General features: G+C 37.1%; 1 protein-coding gene across 7 annotated transcripts in view; it reads right to left on the bottom strand.

Annotated features, from left to right (window-relative positions):
• Nucleotides 1-15,087, bottom strand: part of micu1 (mitochondrial calcium uptake 1) — a 49,377-nt gene extending 34,290 nt beyond the window's left edge. For 4 of the 7 annotated variants that reach the window (XM_015402889.1, XM_015402893.1, XM_015402894.1 and 1 more), the window contains exons 1-4: nt 13,076-13,207; nt 5,738-5,902; nt 5,001-5,178; nt 333-495 (exon numbers count right to left, since the gene is read on the bottom strand). In XM_015402889.1, coding sequence (XP_015258375.1) covers nt 333-495; nt 5,001-5,178; nt 5,738-5,901 — 505 coding nt within the window. In that variant the 5' untranslated portion in view covers nt 5,902; nt 13,076-13,207. Of the gene's footprint in view, nt 1-332; nt 496-5,000; nt 5,179-5,737; nt 5,903-13,075; nt 13,208-15,005 lie in introns of those variants that run through there. The other 3 variants (XM_015402890.1, XM_015402892.1, XM_015402891.1) reach the window with 3 other exon arrangements.
• Nucleotides 15,088-22,953: the final 7,866 nt, after the last annotated feature.

Genomic DNA, 22,953 nt, shown 5'->3' with positions numbered 1-22,953 from the left:
AATCTAACTGAAAAGCTGAAGGGTAGATGCAGTGAAAAGATAATCTACAGTATTCGACTTAGTGTGTATTTACAAAAAAATCTATTTAGAACATCTTTAACCCCATTTTAAAACAGGTTTGCTTTAAGGCAGAAGAGCAATGTTCATAGTAACAATCACTCTGCTTTACAGTATGTTGAATGTGTATATTTCTGTCTAAATATCTAATTTAGCTCTGAAATACTCTTTATATTCATTTGAACAGGTTACAATGAAACTAGAGGAAGTAAATCTAAATGTTGGACTGTTGATAGAAACATGCTACCATCCAAAGACGAAGCAGAGAAACTTACTCTCAGGCTGCTTCTCATTGGGTGTGATGGAGCGGATGAAGTCCTGGGGTGTCATGTAAACCTCTGCGTCTCCATGCTCGTTGATGACCTTCAGTGTGGCGAAGTAGCGGAAAATCTTGTCTGGAGTCGAGTACGCTCTGATTCTGTTCTCATACTCCATCACCTGCCAAGCAATCAAAAGGCAAAATTAGCCACAAGCCGTTTGAGCAGAAAAGTAGTTAGAGAAGTCATTGGTAAGGGAACAGTGATGAAGATAAAACATTATGATGAGTGGAAAATTCACCAGACAAGCGATGGAGGAAGTTCTGGATTAAATTACAGGACAATATGTCGAGCTCTCTTCTCCCGGAGCTTCATCCAAATCATAATTTGAAAACAAAAAGCCATCAAGCACCACTGCAAACCTGCACAGACGTGGCCAACCATTTAAGCAAAAAACCTGTTAACTTGACGTCTTTTCAGGAAAAAAAGCCAATATTGCTAGAATTTCCAAAGAAGTCTACTAAAGTTAGCCATAAACCACGAAGGGAGAAAAAAATTAGAAGAAAACTATCTGGTCTGACAAGGTCCAGGTTGTTGCTGTCTTTGTCAGTTCTTCTGAGGCTTTTATTTTCCGGAATATAGAACGCACCTCACAAAAAGCCGCCACCAATATAGAAAAAAAGAACAACAAAAAAACAAAACAATGGAAACATACACACATATATATATATATATATATATATATATATATATATATATATATATATATATATATATATATATATATATGAGCCACACCAGGCTATAACCGCAGATATCTACTGAACTTTCCCCCACCAAACCTGTAGGGGGAGCTCTACATAAAGCCCCTGGAGTAGGGACGAAGAAAAATGCTAGCTCCCGTTAGCTTGTTGGCAAGCAGCAGTAAGAGCTTCTATTGAAATATGGGGCTTCATTAGCTCATTATTTTAGCTCTGCAGAAGTTAAGCCCAGTCTCTTCATTGGTTCAGAGGCTTTATTGCGGCAAATGCAAGTCAAAATGTGTGAATTCTGGATATTTTTTCTCCATTGTGCCTACTGCTAGCATGTTCTTATGCTAAATGAAAATTAGTCCCTTATTTTTTCATTTCATACTTTGATTTCTCTCCCCTGGCAGTTAGGAAAAATCCACAGAAAAGCTGCATGGTTCAAAGCGTGGGAAAAAAGTAGCGGCTTATAGTATGGAAAACACGGTATATCTGTCAAGCAATATTAAGAAATGTATTGTGATCCAAGTTTTATATTATTTTATATTATTTTTCTTTAACTTAATTAAAAACAGGAAAGCAAGATAATAAAGTAAAACAAGTTATTTCTGATTGAAAATCTGTTAAAGGCAATAAAAGACTGAGTGTGTTTGGAGTTCATCCTCCAGTTATCCACCATATTCAGCTGGAGCTGGTTTTTTAATGGTATATTTATCTGTTGGAGAACAGCTCAGTAAAATTTCTTTTTAAGAATATTTGGAAAGATTTGGAGAGGAATGCTCTATAAGCAAAGATGCTCTACAGGCCACAAATTTCTGTTAAAAAAAAAAAAAATTAGAAAAGATCTCAGTCAAGTGAAATGTGTAATTTTAGGTGATGGTAAGGTTCAAGGGATTAAAAAAAACAAAACAATGCAAATCCTTACATAACTGGGAAACATTAAGATCAAAGTTATAACACATACTGTACACAGAAAGGAGTTTGGAGTGCAGGGAGAGCGAATGATGAATCAGAGTAAAGGAGCCAGAAGTTAGACGCCCGCTCCAATTGAGAGGTATATTAACCTTTTAACTGAGGCAACACAATCAAAACAGGAAGTTGGTTCTCTAAGGGTCAGAATGACTGACAGCCACAAATGAGCGAAGGCCGGCGAGTTATTGCAACCCCACAAGCAGGACTATCAGCTTCAATGACTAGCCCTGCTGATTCTGAAAACAGGAAACTAATTTATTCAGTTCTGTTACACATACAGTATTAGTCACATCTAGTGTTTGTAGGCACCATCCACTTTCAGCAGAGTGTTTGAAAACAGATGCTGAATTGCTGGAAAACTGACAGAGAGCTGTGTGTTTAGAAGCCAAGTGATCTTTTCATATGACACAGAAAAATATGTTTACTACAGCTACTCCCTGCGGAAAAGTACAACATGTTTTAGAGCTTCAGGTATTTCAGAATGTCGATATGTTCTATTTGGTTAAAGCCATTTTGTGAAAAAGGTAAACAGACACAGATCAAGTAAAGAGGTGTTATTTTCTGCTTCACTTGTAATGCTGTTGAATTTAATCAGTCTTATGGTATCAGGCTCAGCTGTTTTTCAGTCCTAACATTTCAGCAACCTTTAACATTAAAGATTTATTGCAAAGGATTAAATACACAGAGAGGTTATCCAAAATCAACAAAATATTTTTTATTTATTTAGATGTTTTTTTTATGTGTTTGAATTCATTCATGACTGAGGGTGGTAGAAGAATAGCACACATACATTTTTTTTGAGGCTCATAACTGAAACAAATTCTGAGCAAAAAAACTGAAGTTTGGGTTAACAGGAAGCAATTATTTTTGACTCTAAATATATTAATCGTTTTTCTTTTCCAGTTTTTATCCCATATATTTCAACATTTATAGTTCAACATTAGCTGAATCTTGTCATGTCTTTACTTGGTGATTTGAGACAGCATGACCGTGGAGATATATCAGAAAAATAGAAATGGTATGGGAATAGAAGAAACATGTGGTGTGTTTTGCTGTAGTAAGGACTGATGTCTTCCACAAAATAAATGGCATCAGTAAGAAACAAAACTACGTCAACGTAGTGAAGAAACATCTCGATATATCAGACAAAAAGTTGAAGCTTTGGTAGTAATATGTCTTCCAAATGGCCAGTAAAGTTCTAAATTAGTTGCAAAATATGAAGGAGTGACCTGGTCAATGTTCTGGGGAGGCATTTACAAAGTGCTCAGCTCTGTCTCAAAGTGTGAGAAGCTAAGAGTGTGTGTAAGGGTGAATGAGCCTTCGAATCGGACTGGATTACACCAATTCTTATAGGAGGAATGGGCCAAAGTTACAGCAAATTACTGTAAGAAGAATTGCCTGAGGATGCCATCCAGTGAGTATACTGCCTTACACTCAACAAAGGCAAGTCAGCCCCTAGCATACCATTTACAGTGATGGGTAAGGTAGCTATATCCACTGACAAACCCAGAGCGTTGTGGTACATCCTACTTAAGGACTGTAGGAACCTGGTAGAATTGCAAATATGCGTAACATCATCTTAATCAGATATCAGCAAAACAGTTGTTATCAGAAGCTCCTCAAAAGCTCTGAGGGAAAAACATGACTTGCATCTGTAAAAAGAAAAAACAAGCTTCACGGTTAGTTTGGAGATAAAACTTTCAGCAAAAACTCCCCATCAATAATTCACCCTGGTACTTTTAGCTAGTTACAGCTCGAGAGTTTTACCTTGGTCAGTTCTGAATAAGGGGCTGTTCTCCAAGGGCACAGAGGAATTTGGAAGAAAACAAACATTCTGTATTTCTGAGCATTAAAAAAAAAATTATAGCTGCAGCACATCTGAAAAAAAGACCTGAGAAAGGCCTGTGCAGCAGAATGTGAGCAACAGTTCTTGCGTACTTTAAGCTACTGCATTTACAAAACATGGACTCAACATAATAACACTGAGATTTAGGGCACGTCTTTGCATTGGAAATGAGGCTCAGTAATTCCACATATCTGAGTAAAGATATAGAAGGTTAAAACATTTTCTAATAAAAAAAAACATGGTGCTACATGGGAGACAGTAATGACCAAAAGTTTGAAAGCAACCTTTAACAGCTTAAATGCAGAAAAACAAAAAGCCAATCATTAAAATATCCAGACCACATTCTCACACTGCAAAAATTATCTAAAAATTTGTTAACATAAGTGTATTTGCCCTTCAATTGAGTAGATAAATAATAATAATAATTTTGTTACCCTTGCAAAAAAATAAGATAATTAAATATTAGGCACTTTTTTCTTGTTCTAAATGACAATCATCTTATTCCATTGGAAAAGTGTCTAACTTAGCTGCTCAATTCAAGAAAACAAATACACATTTTAAGAAAAAAATAGTATTAGATTTAAATAGTTTGCAGCGCAACACAAAAGAAACAACCCTATCAAACTAGTTTAAGGTTTATGTACTCTTCCCTGCATATATTGAAAATCTATATGTTCAAGAACATTAAGAGCATAGACTTCTGTCTGCCAAGTTTTCTGCTGCTGCAGATGAAGGCCTGACTACACAATGTTCACATCTGCAGTTATAATTCAGTCAAATGGGCCCATATTTCACAGAAAAAAAAAATAACTGGCTTCTATTGCTTATAGTCTTCCTCCTCAGTCATTTTTATAATAATAAGCTAAGCAAAGGCAGGTGTTTATTTGGCAAGAAAATCTCCTTCTGTTTTACCTTTCTCATCTGATGCCTAATTAAAAGCTATAAAACCCTCAGGGTAATACATTTCTGCTGTTTATGACAGTGGAAATGCACACCGATTACCTCCATATATCACTGTAAATGTTGTTCAAAATGCACCAGTATTTGCATATTGCTCATTGATTATTGGGCGCAGTTCTAGTGAGTGACTGAACAGCTGCAAGCCGATAGTTTATTGATTACCTTGCGGTCACGAAATCCTGAGCGTGGTTTCTTTTTTTTCCCCTCTTCGCCTTCATCTTGGGCTCCCTCATCTCCACTGCTGGACTCCACCATTTTTTCAGAGTCCCTCGCAAAATCGGCTTCCTCTCCAGCCGTTTGTTCAGGGTGTTGAACAGAGGGTCCTGCATCAGCATATGCTCTGTTGTTTAGGAAGAAAGCAAATGAAACACATGAGAAATAAATCTTAATACTGGCAGGACTTTTTATGCCATCACGCATGATTATGTATTGCAATTTGTCTCCATACTTTAGTAATTTAAACAGAATTATGAGAGGAGAACAGAGTTTATTTTTGCAGCTTAACGAGAAGTATGGCAAATATGAAAAATTAAGATAATGTTCTGCTCAGGTTTTTAGCAGTTCTGCAGAATGAACTGGGGTTTATCTTGGCAAAGTCTCTCTTAACCATATTTCTGTGACTCAACTGAAAATTGGAACAATAATAATAAATCGCATGCTCTGTCTAGGACAGGCTAAATAATTCAAATTAATGTGACACGAGGAGAATGAAGTGCGAGGTGAAGGTCTGGAACAGTCTCATCCCATCAGTCTCAAACGTACAGAGGGTCCATCAATCACTCCTGCTGCAGCTCGTTCTCTGTCCCCAGAGTTTTAGCTTTCACCGCAATTCAGTTGAGGCTGGACACGCCTACATTTCTATCAGCATAGAAGGGCAAACCTGAGACTAAGTGGATTACCTTTGCCAAAGAAGTCCAGCACTCGCAGACACACCAGTCACACCAGCCAGAGCGGCCAGCATCAGCCTCCTTCTGCCAGAACCCCCGACTGCCCCACTGTGACAGCGGCGGGACAGCTGGGTCAGCCCCACTGAAACTGCGGCCAGAGCCCGCAAGCGGAACATGCTGCAGGGAGAGAATACAGTGGTCACTCAAGGTGTGATTAGATTGACAGATTTCAAAAAAACACATGTATACAGTTATTATATAGTCAGGGTTACATTCACTTTTAACTGCATGCTTTGCACTAAAGTGAATGTCCCACATTTATGCAGTTTGATTATAGCACAAACACCCCTTTATAAAGCCCACGTTTTATGAACCACTACTCTTAAAAAAGTCTGTTACTACACGGACCATCTACCGCAGAACAATATGGCAGACAAGGAACAGCTCCTAATGGCAGGGCTCTGCAAATATGAACATCTACTGACATCTTATGAACTGGCTCATATGTTCCCCCAAAGTCCTCACATTGTGGACCACCTTTTGGAAAGAAGTAACTGTCATGGCAGTCTGCCCCTAAAGAACAGATGTCAAACTCCAGCCCAGGAGGGCCGGTGTTCTGTTGGAACAGCATACTTCATCAGACCAGCATACCCATAGTCAATACGCATGTGCAAGACGTCAGATTTGCGTTTACCTCTTTAGTTTTTTATGAAAATTTGAATTTAAACTACCTCTACGTGCGTTTATCCCTTTAGATATATACACAAAAAAAACAATTTAAGGTCAGATCTCCATTCGCTTAAAAAAAACACCAAAAAGTGAGTAAGTAAATAGTTTTTTTATCCATGACTAAAGGGATACACTCCCGTCGAGGTAGTTTAAAATTTTTCATACAAAACTAAAGGTATAAACGGGGATAAACTAAAGGGATAACTGGGTATTGACTGTGTATACTGGTCTGACCGGGTATTCTCATCTGACAGAACCCCGGGTATCCTACACCTTTTAGATGCAACTCTGCTTCAACACACCTAAATCAGATCATCGTCAGTAGAACTGTGTAGAACGTGACTAGATGCTGAGGAGGTAATTAAGCCATTTGATCCAGGCGTGTGGGATCATGGATCTATCTTGCAGGATACCGGGCCTCCAGAACTTGAGTTTGAAACCCCTGCATATACTGGAGTATTGGGCAGAGCGTGGGAAAGCTGCCGAGAAAATAATGCTGCAAATGCTGTGCTGGCAACATTACAGATAGAACATTGATGAGCATAAACCAACCTTAATGTTAGCTGGTTGCAACTGTCCATCATGAAGCACACAGTCATCAATGTGAGAAAGAAGCAACATTACAGGAAGACCAAAGCTGGGTGTACCTCACTAAGGGCACAGTTTATGAAGCAGGAGGACATCTTTTCTTTAAGTTTTGTTTTTCCCAGGTGGTATAAAACACACTGGCGTTAGTCTATTATATAGACCATATTATGTGTTTATTTAGCTTAATGTGGAAGTTGAACACAACAAAACCTGAGTAGTTGAGCCACACAGACTAAAGGCACGTATAAGCCTGTTAGGTTATGTCTTACACTTACATCTTAGCCCCTAAAGTACATTTTTACAAATAATCAGAACCAAACATATATCCGTTTACCTCAAGTGCCTCTTCTGTACTTCTTATGGCTCATACACGTCTTCTTTCAGGCCGATAGACTTTTGTTGTTTTCTACTGGACTCTACAGTCAAGTAAATAGCCTATAATATTTTCACACGATTGCTTATTCAGTAAATATTTATGAGAACAATTACTTCAATTAGAACCAAAGCCAAGCTCTGAAAGGTCTTAGCAGGAAAATAAATAAATACACTAAATGCAATGAGCAGTTCACTTTCTGAAACTGCCTTTACAATGCACAAGAGGCAAAGCCAGACATTATCAAATCAGTGCATAAATATCCTAGAATCCTCCTTTAACTCAGAGCAATGCTGAAACTAATTTCTACTGCTGCAGCTAAGCTCCAGAATCCATTTTGAGCGGGGCTGTCTCTTAAGTCCTGTCACGGAAAGATGATTAACAATTAAGCAGAGTTCTGCAGCAGTGCGCCTGGAGGTCCCATATGGGAGCATTTTAAACTACGGGCTGGAGGAGTTAACATCATAGAGGCCTAAATCAACCAACTGTTAATGTCACAATTCAGGCATCAACTGTCAAACTGATTAATCAGAGAAAACGGACACCGAGCACGCCTCTTGTAGCTTTCAGTAGCTTAAAAAACTGAAGGCTGAAGGAAACCTCGCTTAGATAAAGGCTGCGTGACGAAAACATCTATTCATGGCAAACCGCTAGAGAATTCTATGGTAATGATATCAGCTGAGATATATGCATATTTTCTACTATCCCCTCTTTGTCATTCTGTGACCTTTAGCATTTTTGGAGAATGTCATTTGTGTCCAGTGTGATAACGTGCAGCCATGTAACTGTCCACCTGGCTAGACATTATATTGCTCTGTAAAATGCATGCTCACAACACTTGCAATCCATTAGCTGCTATAGCACTCCAAACAGCTCTTTGTAGGGTTGAACAATTAACTGGATTTGCATTTAAATTGCAATGCTAAAAATTCATTTCCAAATCATAGGGGCCCTCATTTTCTGGTCTTGTCACACATAAGAGTTGAAACTCTAACTTTCTCCTTATAGCCCTTTGGGTGACAGCAATGTGTTTACAGTGGATTTGCAGTCACACAGAAAGGTAGAGTAGCACCTAGCATGGAGATCCATGGATCCAAGCTAAAAGTAATCCCTTTTTCATACAATAGCAGTCCTGCCATAATGAACACTGGAAAAAAAATTATTCAAGGGCATTTCAATCTGGAAAAACTCATACGGAAAGAAAAAGGAAATTAGAAGAATTTTATTGACACAATTACTTTAGTCTTTGGCGCTCAGACCTCGGCAGGAAACGTTAGCACTGAATTTTGTTTGATATGCATGAACAAGAATAGAGAACAGGGATGTTTCCCCCCAGGCCTGAAACTGGTGGTGGAGTGGAGATGGAAGAAGTTGGTTGGTCCACAGACTGCTGTTTGGCATGCAATCTGCTTGAGTTGAATGGATTGATCCAGTGGACTGCGTGAGCTGATACTAGTGGCTCACTCAAGGAGCTTAAAAAGCAAGACATAGGATCCTTATGAAAAAGGATCCTTACCTATTTCTCCTTTTCATTGGGGCCTGACTTCATGAATTTAACTTTTAATTGTCTATGGAATTTTTAAAGCTTCTAAAACTTATTTGTACAAATCTTCATCCAAGTCAACAAGAAATGCAACAAACATTAATAATAAAGAAAACAATGTTGCTGCTTGATGTAGTATTTTCATTACAGCAAAGGATAAGGGGATTAAACGATTACTCTCAATTATGGAAACATACCGTCTCTTTTTGCTAAATTCAAAATAAAGGTAATCAGTGAACCAGCCATTAATTTTTGTATTTACAGACCAAAAACAAGTAGGAGTTTTAAAACTTGATGTGCGATATGATTCAGATTAAAAAAAAGAGGACTTAGGAAGATATCAAACAAACCAATCACAATTTGGAGAGGATAAACTGGAAAAGAGGAAGGGCATCTTCAAAAATTAAAGGTAAGTGTGAGTCACTGGTAATAATGGAATTATCTTGTTGATCATGATGGGAAAGGAAAACATGGAAACAATATTTTGGAAATAAATCCAACTCTGAACAGCTGATCAAAAAAACATGAGAAAGACCACCATGTACATCGGTCTTATAATCAGCAGTACCAAGACAGGTCCTTAAAAGACACAACATCCCTTGTTTATACGCTTAAGATGTAGATAAGCCCCAATCAATCAGCCAGGAGCTGTAATCAGACAGTTTCCCCTTGACATGATTAATTGGCAGGTAAAATCACCAAAAAAAAAAAACACAGACAAATCAGATGGCTTTGTTTCCTAATAATTAAATACTTCAAAACTAAGAAGTGCCACCAGTACATGTATCAAGCTATTTTATATAAAGTCAGTCATACGATATAAAATATTATTTTTCCTTATATAAAAATATGGAATTAGGGTATATTTTGGTATTTATTTTCAGAATCTACAGACTCTAGTTAACGATTAACGGAATACTTAATCAGTTTATGAATATTTCAATAATTCATTACTCAATATAAAAGGATCTGTCTCAGATTTAATGAAGATATTGTAAGTCCAAAACCTTCCTATTTTCCAATGAATTTCAAAACAGATTTTATCAATTTTTTGTGACAGTTCTGAGAAAAATCTTTACAAAGCTAAAACAAATGGGGATCATTCCAGTCATAGTTCAAAACTCCCAAAAAACAGATGAATTTAGACCAAAGATTTAAATTGAACATGCAGCTGTCAAACTAGGGATGAATCCTTGGCCAAAAAAACATTTATTATGACCCAAACAATACTGTAACCTTCTTTGTACAGGTTATAAAACATCTCACTGAGTTTTACTAATAATTCTACAATAGAATAATGCACCATCAAGACTAAAAACTGTAAAATTACCCAAAATTTGTTATTCACTCTAATATAAAGGAACTCTACTTCTTGCTTCTCTCTGGGAGAAATTCTCCTTCTAAGACCCAAACAGCTGGACAGATGTAATTCATGTAGAAGCAAAGCATGCACAGCTGGATTCCTCGCATCATGATTAGGACAAAGCTGACCTAGTCTAGGGCTCAGCTAACGCTCCTCAACCATTGCGGCATCATCCTACGCAAGCAGTCAAGGGTGGGTCAACAATGCCTGGTTTTCTTTGTAGCACTAATTATTAGAAAATGCTGAGAATCTCCACATTAAGAGGGAACAAATAGACGTTTTAACCATCTGTTCCTTTTTTTGATCTTGTAGAAACTGAGCTGCTATAGTGGCAGACAGATGGTTTAGCCAATCCCTCGGCAAGAATGCTTTGAAGGTGGCTAAACAAGCCAAGACGATGCTTCATAACAAACCATCTGTGCTTAATGGCTACACCAATTAAAAATCATTTCAAACTTTGCTGATGTATTGGCAGCTAAGGAACTGACCAAAAACAAATTTCCAAGAGGCTGAGCCCAAATATTGCAAAGTCTAAGCAACGTTTATTTTAATAAAGGACATCATAGACATTGGGGTAATCACAGGTGATATCCAGGAGGACAGTGTAGTAACCCCCAAAGAGTCATCTCTGACTGTCCAACTCAACATAAGTTAAATCTGTACACAAGCAAGGAGAAAATGTGATTCAGCCTGATTAATGAGCCAATCAGGCCTCTACTGGCTAATATTGATTGTGCTTTTGTGAAAACATTGTAATGTATTCACTATTCAATTAATACAAGCATTGGCCTTGGAAAAAAATATCTCAACTATCCTACAAAAAAAGAAGGAATTGCTAGATTGATCCCATGCATCAATTTCTACAAACACAATGATGTTTAAAAGAAACTTTCATTTATTAAATGTTGGAACATGACTTAAGATCGACAGATAAAAGGTTTTTTAAAGCGGATCCTGAATAATTTGACATCAGTCTAACCGATCCACCATATATGATGCAGATTATTAGGGGGCAGATTCTGTAGACTGGTATTGCTTTCTCTCCCTCCATTTTGATTATTAAAACACAATAGTAATACATGTTACACAAATCTAAAACTGAACAAAAATAAACATGTATTAACAAATTCAAGAAAACATTAACAATGGATAGCAAATGTAGTGATTTGGGCTCATTAGGTTGCAGCTGCACAGATTCTCACTCAAACAAAGAAGGTGGAGCACATAAACCCAGTTCTAAAGTCTACACTGACTTTAAAATACGTCTGTTAGTTTCTAAATCTCTGAATGGCTACACTGCAAAACACATTAAAGACTTGCTATCAGTGAATCTACCAGCCAGACCTCTAAGGTCTTCTGGCTCTAATATGCTTCGTTTCCCTGGAACCACAAACCAAAAAACAGCAAAGCAATGTTTAATTCCTATATTCCAGAAATCTGGAATAAGCTTCCAGAAAGTCATATAAGCGGTAAAACCCTAATTTGCTTTAAACTGAGATTAAAAATACATCTGTTTAGAGTTGCCTTTGACTGTGCTATTTAAACAGTAGAATTTAAGTTTCTAGTTTAACTTCCTTTCTATCTTCTTCATTAGTTGACCCTTCACCCCACACTGCTCCCCTGGCACCACACAATGGCAGCCCACTGCTCCCCAAAGGGGATGGCTTAAATGCAGAGATACATTTCTCCAATGTGAGATCAATAAGTTCAATTATTATTAATATTATCATCCATTAATTTTTTTTTTGTGTGTTTCAATGTTTCACTTTTATTTTCTATATTTGGGTTTCCTCTATGCCACTACAACTTTGTTTCCTCATACAGCACTGCAATATGAATAAACTTTCCTTTTCAATTTATTGGTTCAGATCTGATTGATGCTCACATGTCAAACTGTGCATTCTTACACCTTTCCATCAAAACCAGCATTAACTTCTTCACCAGTAGCTCCAGCAGCTTGACTGTTAGTCCAACCATGATTCTCCATAAGACCTCCATAAAACCCTGCAGACCTGGAATACTGAGAGGGTTGATTTGAAGTTGTTCTCACACACTCCTTTGGTTATGATTTGACCCTAGTTAAACTAACTTTAATCCTCTGTCTTGGCCTTCCCTTTCTCCAGACTGGAGTTTCAGTTTTAAGTGTGTTTTTTATCCCACCAGCAAACAGGAGAAGGAATAGTGGCCATAATATTCTGCCATTAGCAATCAGAAAAAATAAGGTGACAGCTCCAGGTCTTTTTAAATGTAGATTCTTAATAAACAAAGGTAAACAAAGCCAGGTATTGTTCTAAATTTAACCATCTCGCCAGGGAAGATATGTCTTTAACATTATCAGCAATAGCAAAGATTAAAAACATGATTAATTTGTGATTTTACAGTATTTTTATATATATATTCCACAGCAAATCGTGAAGTCCCATTTACTCTGCTGATAAATAGGAACCTCGCTGGTTTGTTTTTAGCCTGAAGTTGACGTATATAGCAGCAGTCTGAAGAGAGAAACCATTATAGTTGTTTAAATCACGAGTACAACTTATAAGCAATAGCTTTCTGAAAAAAAAGATATTAACTAAGCCTTGTTATGGCTCAGGTTTATTAATCTGTTCATTTATCTGTCATCTTTCGCAGCTAACGCCTGCTAGCTTCAGGGTGAACGCATTAGTATTGATAGCTGCTATTTTTACTGACAGGCTAACAACACTATTCTTTAAAAAACCGGTTTTATAGCAATGAATTTACAGTATAACTTACATTAAAGACGACCACACACCTGTCGGTACAGCTATAATGAGGTATTCTTAGTTGAGATAACGTTTAAACCGCGTTCCTCCTCAGAGATGCAGCAGCGGTGCGTTGAGTTCCGTGTTCAGCAGCAGGCAGGGGGGCGGGGCATTTCTGTCTCACCGCCCCACGGCGCCCAGCAGGCAGACAATAAAACAACACTTCCCCTGTCCTGACCTGTCCTGTCCTGACCTGGATGGATCAAATCTTTCTCAAAATTAAAATATCTTTCCAAAACGCTGCACAAGGTTAGTTTACATATATTTTTTGACTTACGCAGAACCCTGTAATTCCATAAAAGCAACTAAGTATTTTTTTTTATATTATGCGTTTTTCCACACAGCAAATAGTATATACAGTTATTTGCAAAATAATTTATATTCTTTACTTTTTCATATGTATTCACGTTGCAAAAAAAAAAAAAAAAAAGGTTTGGAGTTGCAGTTTGCAAACCCCTGCTTTAAAGGGNCTTCCTCTTTCAGGCAAGAGGCAGTGATGACGGCGCGGCGGATGACGCATTAATCGCGCGACACAACTAATCGATGATGAAATTTGTTGCCAGCGGTTTTAAAAGTCGATTTTTATCGATTTTATCGATTCGTTGTTGCAGCCCTAGGTAAAACCCTAATTTGCTTTAAACTGAGATTAAAAATACATCTGTTTAGAGCTGCCTTTGACTGTGCTATTTAAACAGTAGAATTTAAGTTTCTAGTTTAACTTCTATTCCATCTTCTTCATCAGTTGACCCTTAACCCCACACTGCTCCCCTAGCACCACACAATGGCAGCCCACTGCTCCCCAAAGTGGATGGCTTAAATGCAGAGATACATTTCTCCAATGTGAGATCAATAAGTTCAATTATTATTAATATTATCATCCATTATTTTTTTTTTTTGTGTTTCAATGTTTCACTTTTATTTTCTATATTTGGGTTTCCTCTATGCCACTACAACTTTGTTTCATCATACAGCACTGCAATATGAATAAACTTTCCTTTTCAATTTATTGGTTCAGATCTGATTGATGCTCACATGTCAAACTGTGCATTCTTACACCTTTCCATCAAAACCAGCATTAACTTCTTCACCAGTAGCTCCAGCAGCTTGACTGTTAGTCCAACCATGATTCTCCATAAGACCTCCATAAAACCCTGCAGACCTGGAATACTGAGAGGGTTGATTTGAAGTTGTTCTCACACACTCCTTTGGTTATGATTTGACCCTAGTTAAACTAACTTTAATCCTCTGTCTTGGCCTTCCCTTTCTCCAGACTGGAGTTTCAGTTTTAAGTGTGTTTTTTATCCCACCAGCAAACAGGAGAAGGAATAGTGGCCATAATATTCTGCCATTAGCAATCAGAAAAAATAAGGTGACAGCTCCAGGTCTTTTTAAATGTAGATTCTTAATAAACAAAGGTAAACAAAGCCAGGTATTGTTCTAAATTTAACCATCTCGCCAGGGAAGATATGTCTTTAACATTATCAGCAATAGCAAAGATTAAAAACATGATTAATTTGTGATTTTACAGTATTTTTATATATATATTCCACAGCAAATCGTGAAGTCCCATTTACTCTGCTGATAAATAGGAACCTCGCTGGTTTGTTTTTAGCCTGAAGTTGACGTATATAGCAGCAGTCTGAAGAGAGAAACCATTATAGTTGTTTAAATCACGAGTACAACTTATAAGCAATAGCTTTCTGAAAAAAAAGATATTAACTAAGCCTTGTTATGGCTCAGGTTTATTAATCTGTTCATTTATCTGTCATCTTTCGCAGCTAACGCCTGCTAGCTTCAGGGTGAACGCATTAGTATTGATAGCTGCTATTTTTACTGACAGGCTAACAACACTATTCTTTAAAAAACCGGTTTTATAGCAATGAATTTACAGTATAACTTACATTAAAGACGACCACACACCTGTCGGTACAGCTATAATGAGGTATTCTTAGTTGAGATAACGTTTAAACCGCGTTCCTCCTCAGAGATGCAGCAGCGGTGCGTTGAGTTCCGTGTTCAGCAGCAGGCAGGGGGGCGGGGCATTTCTGTTTCACCGCCCCACGGCGCCCAGCAGGCAGACAATAAAACAACACTTCCCCTGTCCTGACCTGTCCTGTCCTGACCTGGATGGATCAAATCTTTCTCAAAATTAAAATATCTTTCCAAAACGCTGCACAAGGTTAGTTTACATATATTTTTTGACTTACGCAGAACCCTGTAATTCCATAAAAGCAACTAAGTATTTTTTTTTATATTATGCGTTTTTCCACACAGCAAATAGTATATACAGTTATTTGCAAAATAATTTATATTCTTTACTTTTTCATATGTATTCACGTTGCAAAAAAAAAAAAAAAAAAGGTTTGGAGTTGCAGTTTGCAAACCCCTGCTTTAAAGGGTGGTCCAACCTCGACATGGCTGAAGCTAAAAATACACTACCTTTAATTTTAAATGAGTATTAAAATAAAACTGTCAAGGTAAAACAAAATAAAACGGGCCAGTATGACCAGCATCGGGGGGTGAAACACTGAGGTGGCTTCCAGAAGCCCACACTGTCTCCCTGAGCTATTGCCAGACGCCTGGGTCCTTCAAGTTAACCACTGCTCTTTAGACTGCTCCAAAGCATGAGTTAAATACAGATTCTATTTACTTCTAATCTACATTTGTCATGGCCAATAAAGTTCATTATCCCTGTATCTTTTATTTAGAATTATGTCTTTAAAACAGTGGCCAGGACAAAGTCAGCAAGGGGAACTGACCCCTTATGGCCCCTGACTCAAATGCCCCATTGACCAAAATACTTTCTTATTCTCTGTAAAACAATTCAATCTCAGTCAGATTGGCGGGAGAGAGACTTTGTAGTAGGCCTACAGTAGTTTGGTGCAACAAGGTTATGTTGTGTACCCCGCCTCTCACCCGTAGACAGCTTGAGATAGGCACCAGCAGCCCTTCCAACCCCGCTTGGGATAAGATGAAAGAAAATGGATGGATGGATGGATGGATGGATGGATGGATGGATGGATGGATGGATGGATGGATGGATGGATGGATGGATCGATGGATGGATGGATGGATCGATGGATGGATGGCGCTCTGCCCGAGGGCAAAAGGTTTTACAGTCTTTATCAGGCATTCGGGAGATATTTTCTTGTATTAAGTTCCATCCACCTTTGCATCAGTTATGACCCGCTTCTCCATTCAAAGAATGGGTGATTCCAGACAGGAGCCAACAATTCAATTCAGTTGACTTCTATAGCGCCAATTCACAACACATGTCATCTCAAGGCACTTTACATTTCACCAGATCATACAGTCAAATTGATTCAAAGTTTTCTATCTAAGGAAAACCAGTTGATTGCATTGACTCATTGACTCAAATGCAATCCCTTACACTAAGCATGCTTGCAGTGACAGTGGAGAGGAAAAACTCCCTTTTAACAGGAAGAAACCTCCAGCAGAATCGGGCTCAGTGTGAGCGGCTACCTGCCAAGGCCAGGGACCAGTGCCCTAAAGAACACACCATGGCCCCTGTACTGAAAAGAAATGCTGCAAAAGTTTTTTTTTTTGTTGTTGCTATTTTTGTGTTCAGTTATGTGCATTTCCCTTGATATAAGCAGATAAATAAGACAATTTGCCAATGGAATCCGATTATTCATTTAAAAAAGATAACAAAAACAACTCCATTACCCTACTTGAAGTGCATTGTATCGGATTGTCCTATTATAACAGCAAATATATTAATTCCTTAGGCAGTTCATCTAATTCACCTGCTTAAAATTGAAGGAAAATAAATTTATTTTATGAAAGCTTTTTAATTTACTTTGACAAGTACTTAAAAATAACCCCCATTAAAATCCTCTGGTCTAGAGCTGCCAGTTGTTCAAATAATTCATGCAACATTACACTGGCTCTATAATGTTTCATTGTGGAAATTATGTAAAAAAAATTTTTTTATCCCACCACATACATGATTTAGAATAGAAGTCATAATATTGCAATATGGTTGCTAAAGTTCCCTAACAAATTTATGAGGCCTTCTTTAGAGCTACTGATTATGAATTACATATAAATGGACTTCAGGTAGTATTTTAGTGAATTCTAAAGTGGTTTAGTGGTTTTATTAAATGGTGTCAGAGTAGTGGCCACACCACAATTCTCAGATTTTATTTGTAGAGCTTTAAACTTTAATAATATGTGTCTCGTTTCTTCATCTTTAAAGAGATGTGCTAATTTTTGGAAAGTCTGTAGTAAAATATCCAATAAAACAGATAAAGGTTTATAGGGATATTGAGAGAAAATGCCAAGAAACTCAAAAGGGAATGCATTCATTTGAAAGGCATAGTTTTCCTAATGTATAATATCAAAACAGGGATATTAACATTCAGGTTTAAATTGAAGTAGCCCTTTCTGTGACAGTATTAACTGAGTGACTTGATTGGCAGATTTGAACAGTGCTTAAAAATGTCTCGCCTCCTTACAGAAGATCAGGGTCTAAGTGTTGTCTCATACACATGTCAGTGAAGTGAATGCAAATATGAGAAGAGATGGTTCCTAGCTCACAGCAGATAACAGGACTTGACAAAGAGTGGCTGACAGTGCAAAGCAGATTTCTGTTTTAATGTGACCCTGCATCAACAAAGGAGTAATGATGTTATGAGTGAAAGAGTTAGATTGGTTATTATGTGACAAAACTGACTCAAAACACCATCTCATTCATTGTAAACAAAATAAAACAATGCAACTGCAACATACTCCTCCATTACAATTAGTGTTTTCAATTATATCTCATAGTATATGTATTATTTATTACTACTTTTATACATACACTGCAAAAAAAGACATATAACTTGTCTTCTTGCAGTCTGACATATTGACCCAAGCTTATTTAATTAAGGCAGTTCAGATGCCCAAAATTAGTTCTGTTTGTTAAATACAAGAATAATTAAATTTGTTGCTTTCTCTAAAATTCGCCTTATTTAAATCACATGAATCAAGAGTATTTCTTCATATACACTAAAGTCTTATACCTCCAAAAATTTCTATTTCACTTCTTTTGTATGAATCAGAAAACAACAAGCGGTGATGGTGTCATGGTGGGGAAAGGTGCTCATCATCATATCAAGATGGAAATCCAAAAAGGACAATGACCTAATCAAAGCTCCGAATTGGTTACAGGTTGATTAAAATAGAAAATTTGTAGGCAGAGCTGCAGAGTTCGACCCACAAACCTGACATGTTACAGCAGGAGAAACTGGCTAAAATTATTGGAAACTATTGTGAGATGCTTTTGGAATGCTTTCCTGAAGAGGTATCCGAAGAAGTTAAAAACATAATAAAATCTGAAGAAACATTATGTTTCTTCAGATTGTTAACATCTTTTTTAACAGTATGTTTTAACATGCATATTACAGCAGAAACTTCACATTACCAGATCTATGGAAAAACAAATTTTGTGTTGTGAATTGTGTAGCCTGGAGGTTAGAACAATGGATTTAATTTAGTGTCACTTTGTTAGATTTGCCTGCATGGCCTGGAATGCAGTAGTTTTAAATTACTCTAATGTATCAGATCATAACATTTATTAGGGGCCGTTTGGGGTCCTGGTGCACAGCTCCATGAAGTTTAATGGCCATAGATTGATGAATAAGCTCTATTCTGGGGAAAACGGAGCCAAATCCTAAATCTTTTTGGATTCATAATATATAGGGGAAATATAATAGAATCCCTTCCTGAATGAATCACTGTCTATAATTATTGCTCTATCAAGACAGCTATGCCCAACACCAAATAGTCAGAAATGTCAGGGGTATTAAAAATATGACAGATTGCTGTACAGTTTTATTTATTGTCTTATCGCATGACTTCTACAGCACAACTGAACTTACTGGCTTCGCAGACTATCTTTAAATAATGTGTTAAAACCAAAACATTTACATATTCTGCAGCATTGCATTAAGTAATAATCTTAGTCTTTTTCCTGCTATAGCATGTTTAGTCAGTCTGGCCCTCGCTCTAATCAATGCAATGCTTAGATTAATAATCGAGACACTAAACTATAGCTCAACCACTGCAGGATTCATTAACGTAAAGCTATTCATCACGAGCGAAAAAAAATATTTCATTGTCCGCTTTTAAATTTCAACTATTAATAGGTATAAAGTCACAACAATAATATTCTCAGTGAGACTCTTTTTGCTGAGAGTGTTTCACATATTCTGAGCCTTTTGTCTTATTCACATTCAATTTATATCAGTCCTATATTAAACGTATACAGAATACAAGGGTAATTATATGTTATCAAAATTTCAAAGCAAGGCTTTGGAAAATAATTTTTTATGATTTATTCACGAAGCAACTTCAAGTAATTAGGTCCTCAACAAAAGGATCTGAATGCGTCCAATTCCTCATCATTACTCTCCATTTTGGGTGATGCAAAGAGATTCTCAGCCCCACATTGCTCTGAGGGGATGTTGGCTTGCTTGTCTTCACAGACCTGCTTTTAATTCTGCCAGATTGGATGGTTTTGCAGTATAAAGGGCCTGTTTAGGCTCAAATCAAAGCATTTCCAGCAGAACTTAACTGTGCCATTCCAACACCTTCTTTTTGTTTGAATTGAGCCATTGAGAGATGGACTTCCTGGTTTGCTTCAAATCATTGTCCTGCTGTATAACCTGAGCAACCATTAAGCAACAGGGGCAGCCTTGAAGGAGTACAACCTGTCCTGGGAACAAGTATAGCTTCATGCCCAGAATTTTCCTTCAGGGATATTATATAAATCTTATCCAAATCCACCCAAATCATATGAATCAGATGTACTACTATCGTATGCTACCCTAAACAATTGTTCTGGGCAAAAATGTGGTCCAGAGTTTCATGTCCAAGACAAAACCTACACTGCTACTCTTAAATCCAATGAGGTATAAACTGCAGGTACAGTATGAGCTTCCCCTGTGAGGCTAAAAAATATACTCTCTCTAAAGTTAGAAGAAACGATCAAATCCTCATTTCCTTATTTCAGATCTCCACAGATATAGAGTAGAGAAGTTGATTATGAGGCTTGATGATATAAACACATATTTAGTGAATCCACCATCCAAGGCAGATTTTGTTTCAGGATTTATGTCTTAGGCTTAAAAAGTTACATAGGTTCATTCATTCCTCAACCAAAGAATCCAATTTAACATTTGCTCATTTTAGTTGAAGGTTAATGAGTTGTAAATGTAAGGTTTTTAGTTTTCTACTCCTGTGTTAGAGTGGCTACCAGAGAAAGGCTGGCTGATTAAGGTCATGCTGTTATAGCATTATGGCAGTGCAAACTTGGAACAGAAGATAAAGCAAACCTGCTAAAGCCCAGAGCGTTTTTGGTGACTCTTTTTCATCAGGAACAGTGTCGCCGTCTCTGTGACTGATTCAGCTACTTGGAAAAGCAACATAAGGGAACCTGTGGGTCTCTGCAGCAACAGCACGTGTTTTCCCAGTTAATCATATTTGGCTGTTGAAAACTGGTGTAACTTGATCCACAAACTTGCTTTGTAAAGAGGTGAAAGACAAAACATAACTTGTAGACAAAAGCTGGGCCATATTTCTGCATAGTCTGTAGGGCTTCATAAAAAAGGAAGACACCCTTCCTTATTCAGACCAAGTTTACAGAACAAACCAATTGGTTGAAACAGAAATGACGCACTGCTAGGGATTGCCTTTTCTGTTAGACTATAGGCTTAGCCCTGTTTCAGTCATGCATGAACCTGTGCAAGCACAAGCAGACATGCAAACCTACCTACACACCTAATCTTGTTCTCAAATTTTCTCCTTACACCATGACTTCATCTTGTTGTTAAACCTTAATATGCCAGTAGAGAAGGATAAAAAAAAAAAGAGATTATACCATATTGTAGAGTCATTGCTTTAAAATTGGGGAAACATTTAACTTAAAGAATCTATCTCCAACAGCAGATTTAGCCAACTTGAATTGCATTGGATCTCAATTGTTGCGGCCCTAAACACTTTAAAGCAATTGTTAATGTAAATTCATTTTCAATGCAATTCAAATTTGATTAAATAATACTTGATGAATCCCAAAGGGAAATTGAATGTTGCAATAACACATACGTTATTTTTTAAAAAGGTGTTGTTGGTGTTGATAGCTGTTGACAGGAAGGATCTTCTGTATCGGTCTGTCTTGCGTCGGATTTTAGAACCCTCTGACTGAAGACACTCTTCTGAAGAGGATGCTCACTTTTGTCCATAATGTTCTTCACTTTATAAAGAATTCCTCTTTGTGAAATCTCAAAATCAAAGTGAAAATATCTCTATGACTTTAAATTAGGCTGTTAGAGTAAAGCACTTAGAAAAGGTTTAAAAGAACTTGTGCCTCTCTAGGTTATGATCTCTACTAAACTTTAGGTATGAATTACATTTTCTTTTTTTTCCACTTTTGAACACCGCTCAGATAAGATGGGTCTCCAACCCATATATAGCTAAGAATGTGATTAATGATTTCTAATTAGACCGGACGGCTTTACAATTCTTTTCATTTTGAAAAATACAACCACCTGATAAGACTGGGCTGAATCTCTTCCACTAGTTTAAATAACAGGTGATAAGATATTAAAATTATGCTTTATAATAATAATGTTACTGATAGTTTTAAGGAGTATCCCATGGCAGATGGTCACATTTAATACCACAAAAATCTATTAAAAATAAATAAAAACTAGAAAGTTATGAAATGATTGAATAAAATAAATAACTATTGAGCACTTTCACAATTTGTGTTTTGGAAAACCTTTCCTAGTATGCTAGATGTTGCATGTTGTGCTGAATCAAACCAAGCCTGCATTCATTAAACATGTTTAATATGCACTGTAAAAGGTGTATGTGTGCCAGGTAACCCACAGAGATTTTCACTTTCTGAACCAATGCAGCCCTAGTCTTGAGTGGGTTGCTGTCCTTGGCTGGGAATTTGCATTTAAATAGCATTTCCCACAAGGATCAAATGCTTTGCACTGTTAAAGGAAAAGAGGGGATTGGGATGAGTTTAGGAAAAATTACACGTAACTATGTTATGGCAAGAAAAAACAAAAACAAAGCAGAATTACAATCAACACCAAGATAACCATAACCCTGTTAGCCTTTAATTGACTCCATCTTTAGGTATATTGCATTGTCTTAAGAATAAATTACACGTAATATTAATAAATATTGTAATAATAAGGAATCCATGTTATCACACAAATTGGTAACCTAAAAGTTTCTCAACACGTTTACTCTAAGAGTTATTGTGGCGTCAGGTTTCTCCTTCGACCAACACAGGTGTGTCAGAGGAAGACGTTATGGCAGGCTTGGTCCAGGTTAGGCAATACAAATTCCTCAGAGGGGTGCCTCCTTGCTATTTGTTTTTCCAGGAAAACCTCGTACCACTATCATTATCAGCTTTTGCAAGGGTTCACTGTTTCTATATAAAAAACAAACAATAGAAAAAAAAACACCTTCCGTGCCATTGCTTGTTTTTTTAAAAACACTGATTTTAAAGTTTCAGTTTCAATGCCATGAATATCTTAGATCTGATCCAGTCGGATTGTCTGTGGAGCACAGCGTAGTCACGAGCTACTTGAAGGACAGGCTATTTTTAGACAGCCGAAAGGATTCTCTGGCTATTGACAGCAAATCATTCATGATTCTTTGCATGTATCATCCTGTGGCAACGTAGATCTTAAAAATAGACATCTCTACATTAAACTCAGACAATAAGGGTTTAAACAGTTTAAAGCTACTTTGGAAAGCTGTCAAAATGAATTAACTTCACTAGATATAAACTCGCTTCTAGAATCACCTGACTTGGCCAGTTTT

The sequence above is a fragment of the Cyprinodon variegatus genome, unplaced genomic scaffold (assembly GCF_000732505.1).
Source record: "Cyprinodon variegatus isolate N-32 unplaced genomic scaffold, C_variegatus-1.0 Scaffold1406, whole genome shotgun sequence".
Lineage (NCBI taxonomy): Eukaryota > Metazoa > Chordata > Actinopteri > Cyprinodontiformes > Cyprinodontidae > Cyprinodon > Cyprinodon variegatus.
The sequence above is the reverse complement of the archived record's forward strand: the minus strand, read 5'-3'. Positions and strand labels throughout refer to the sequence as shown.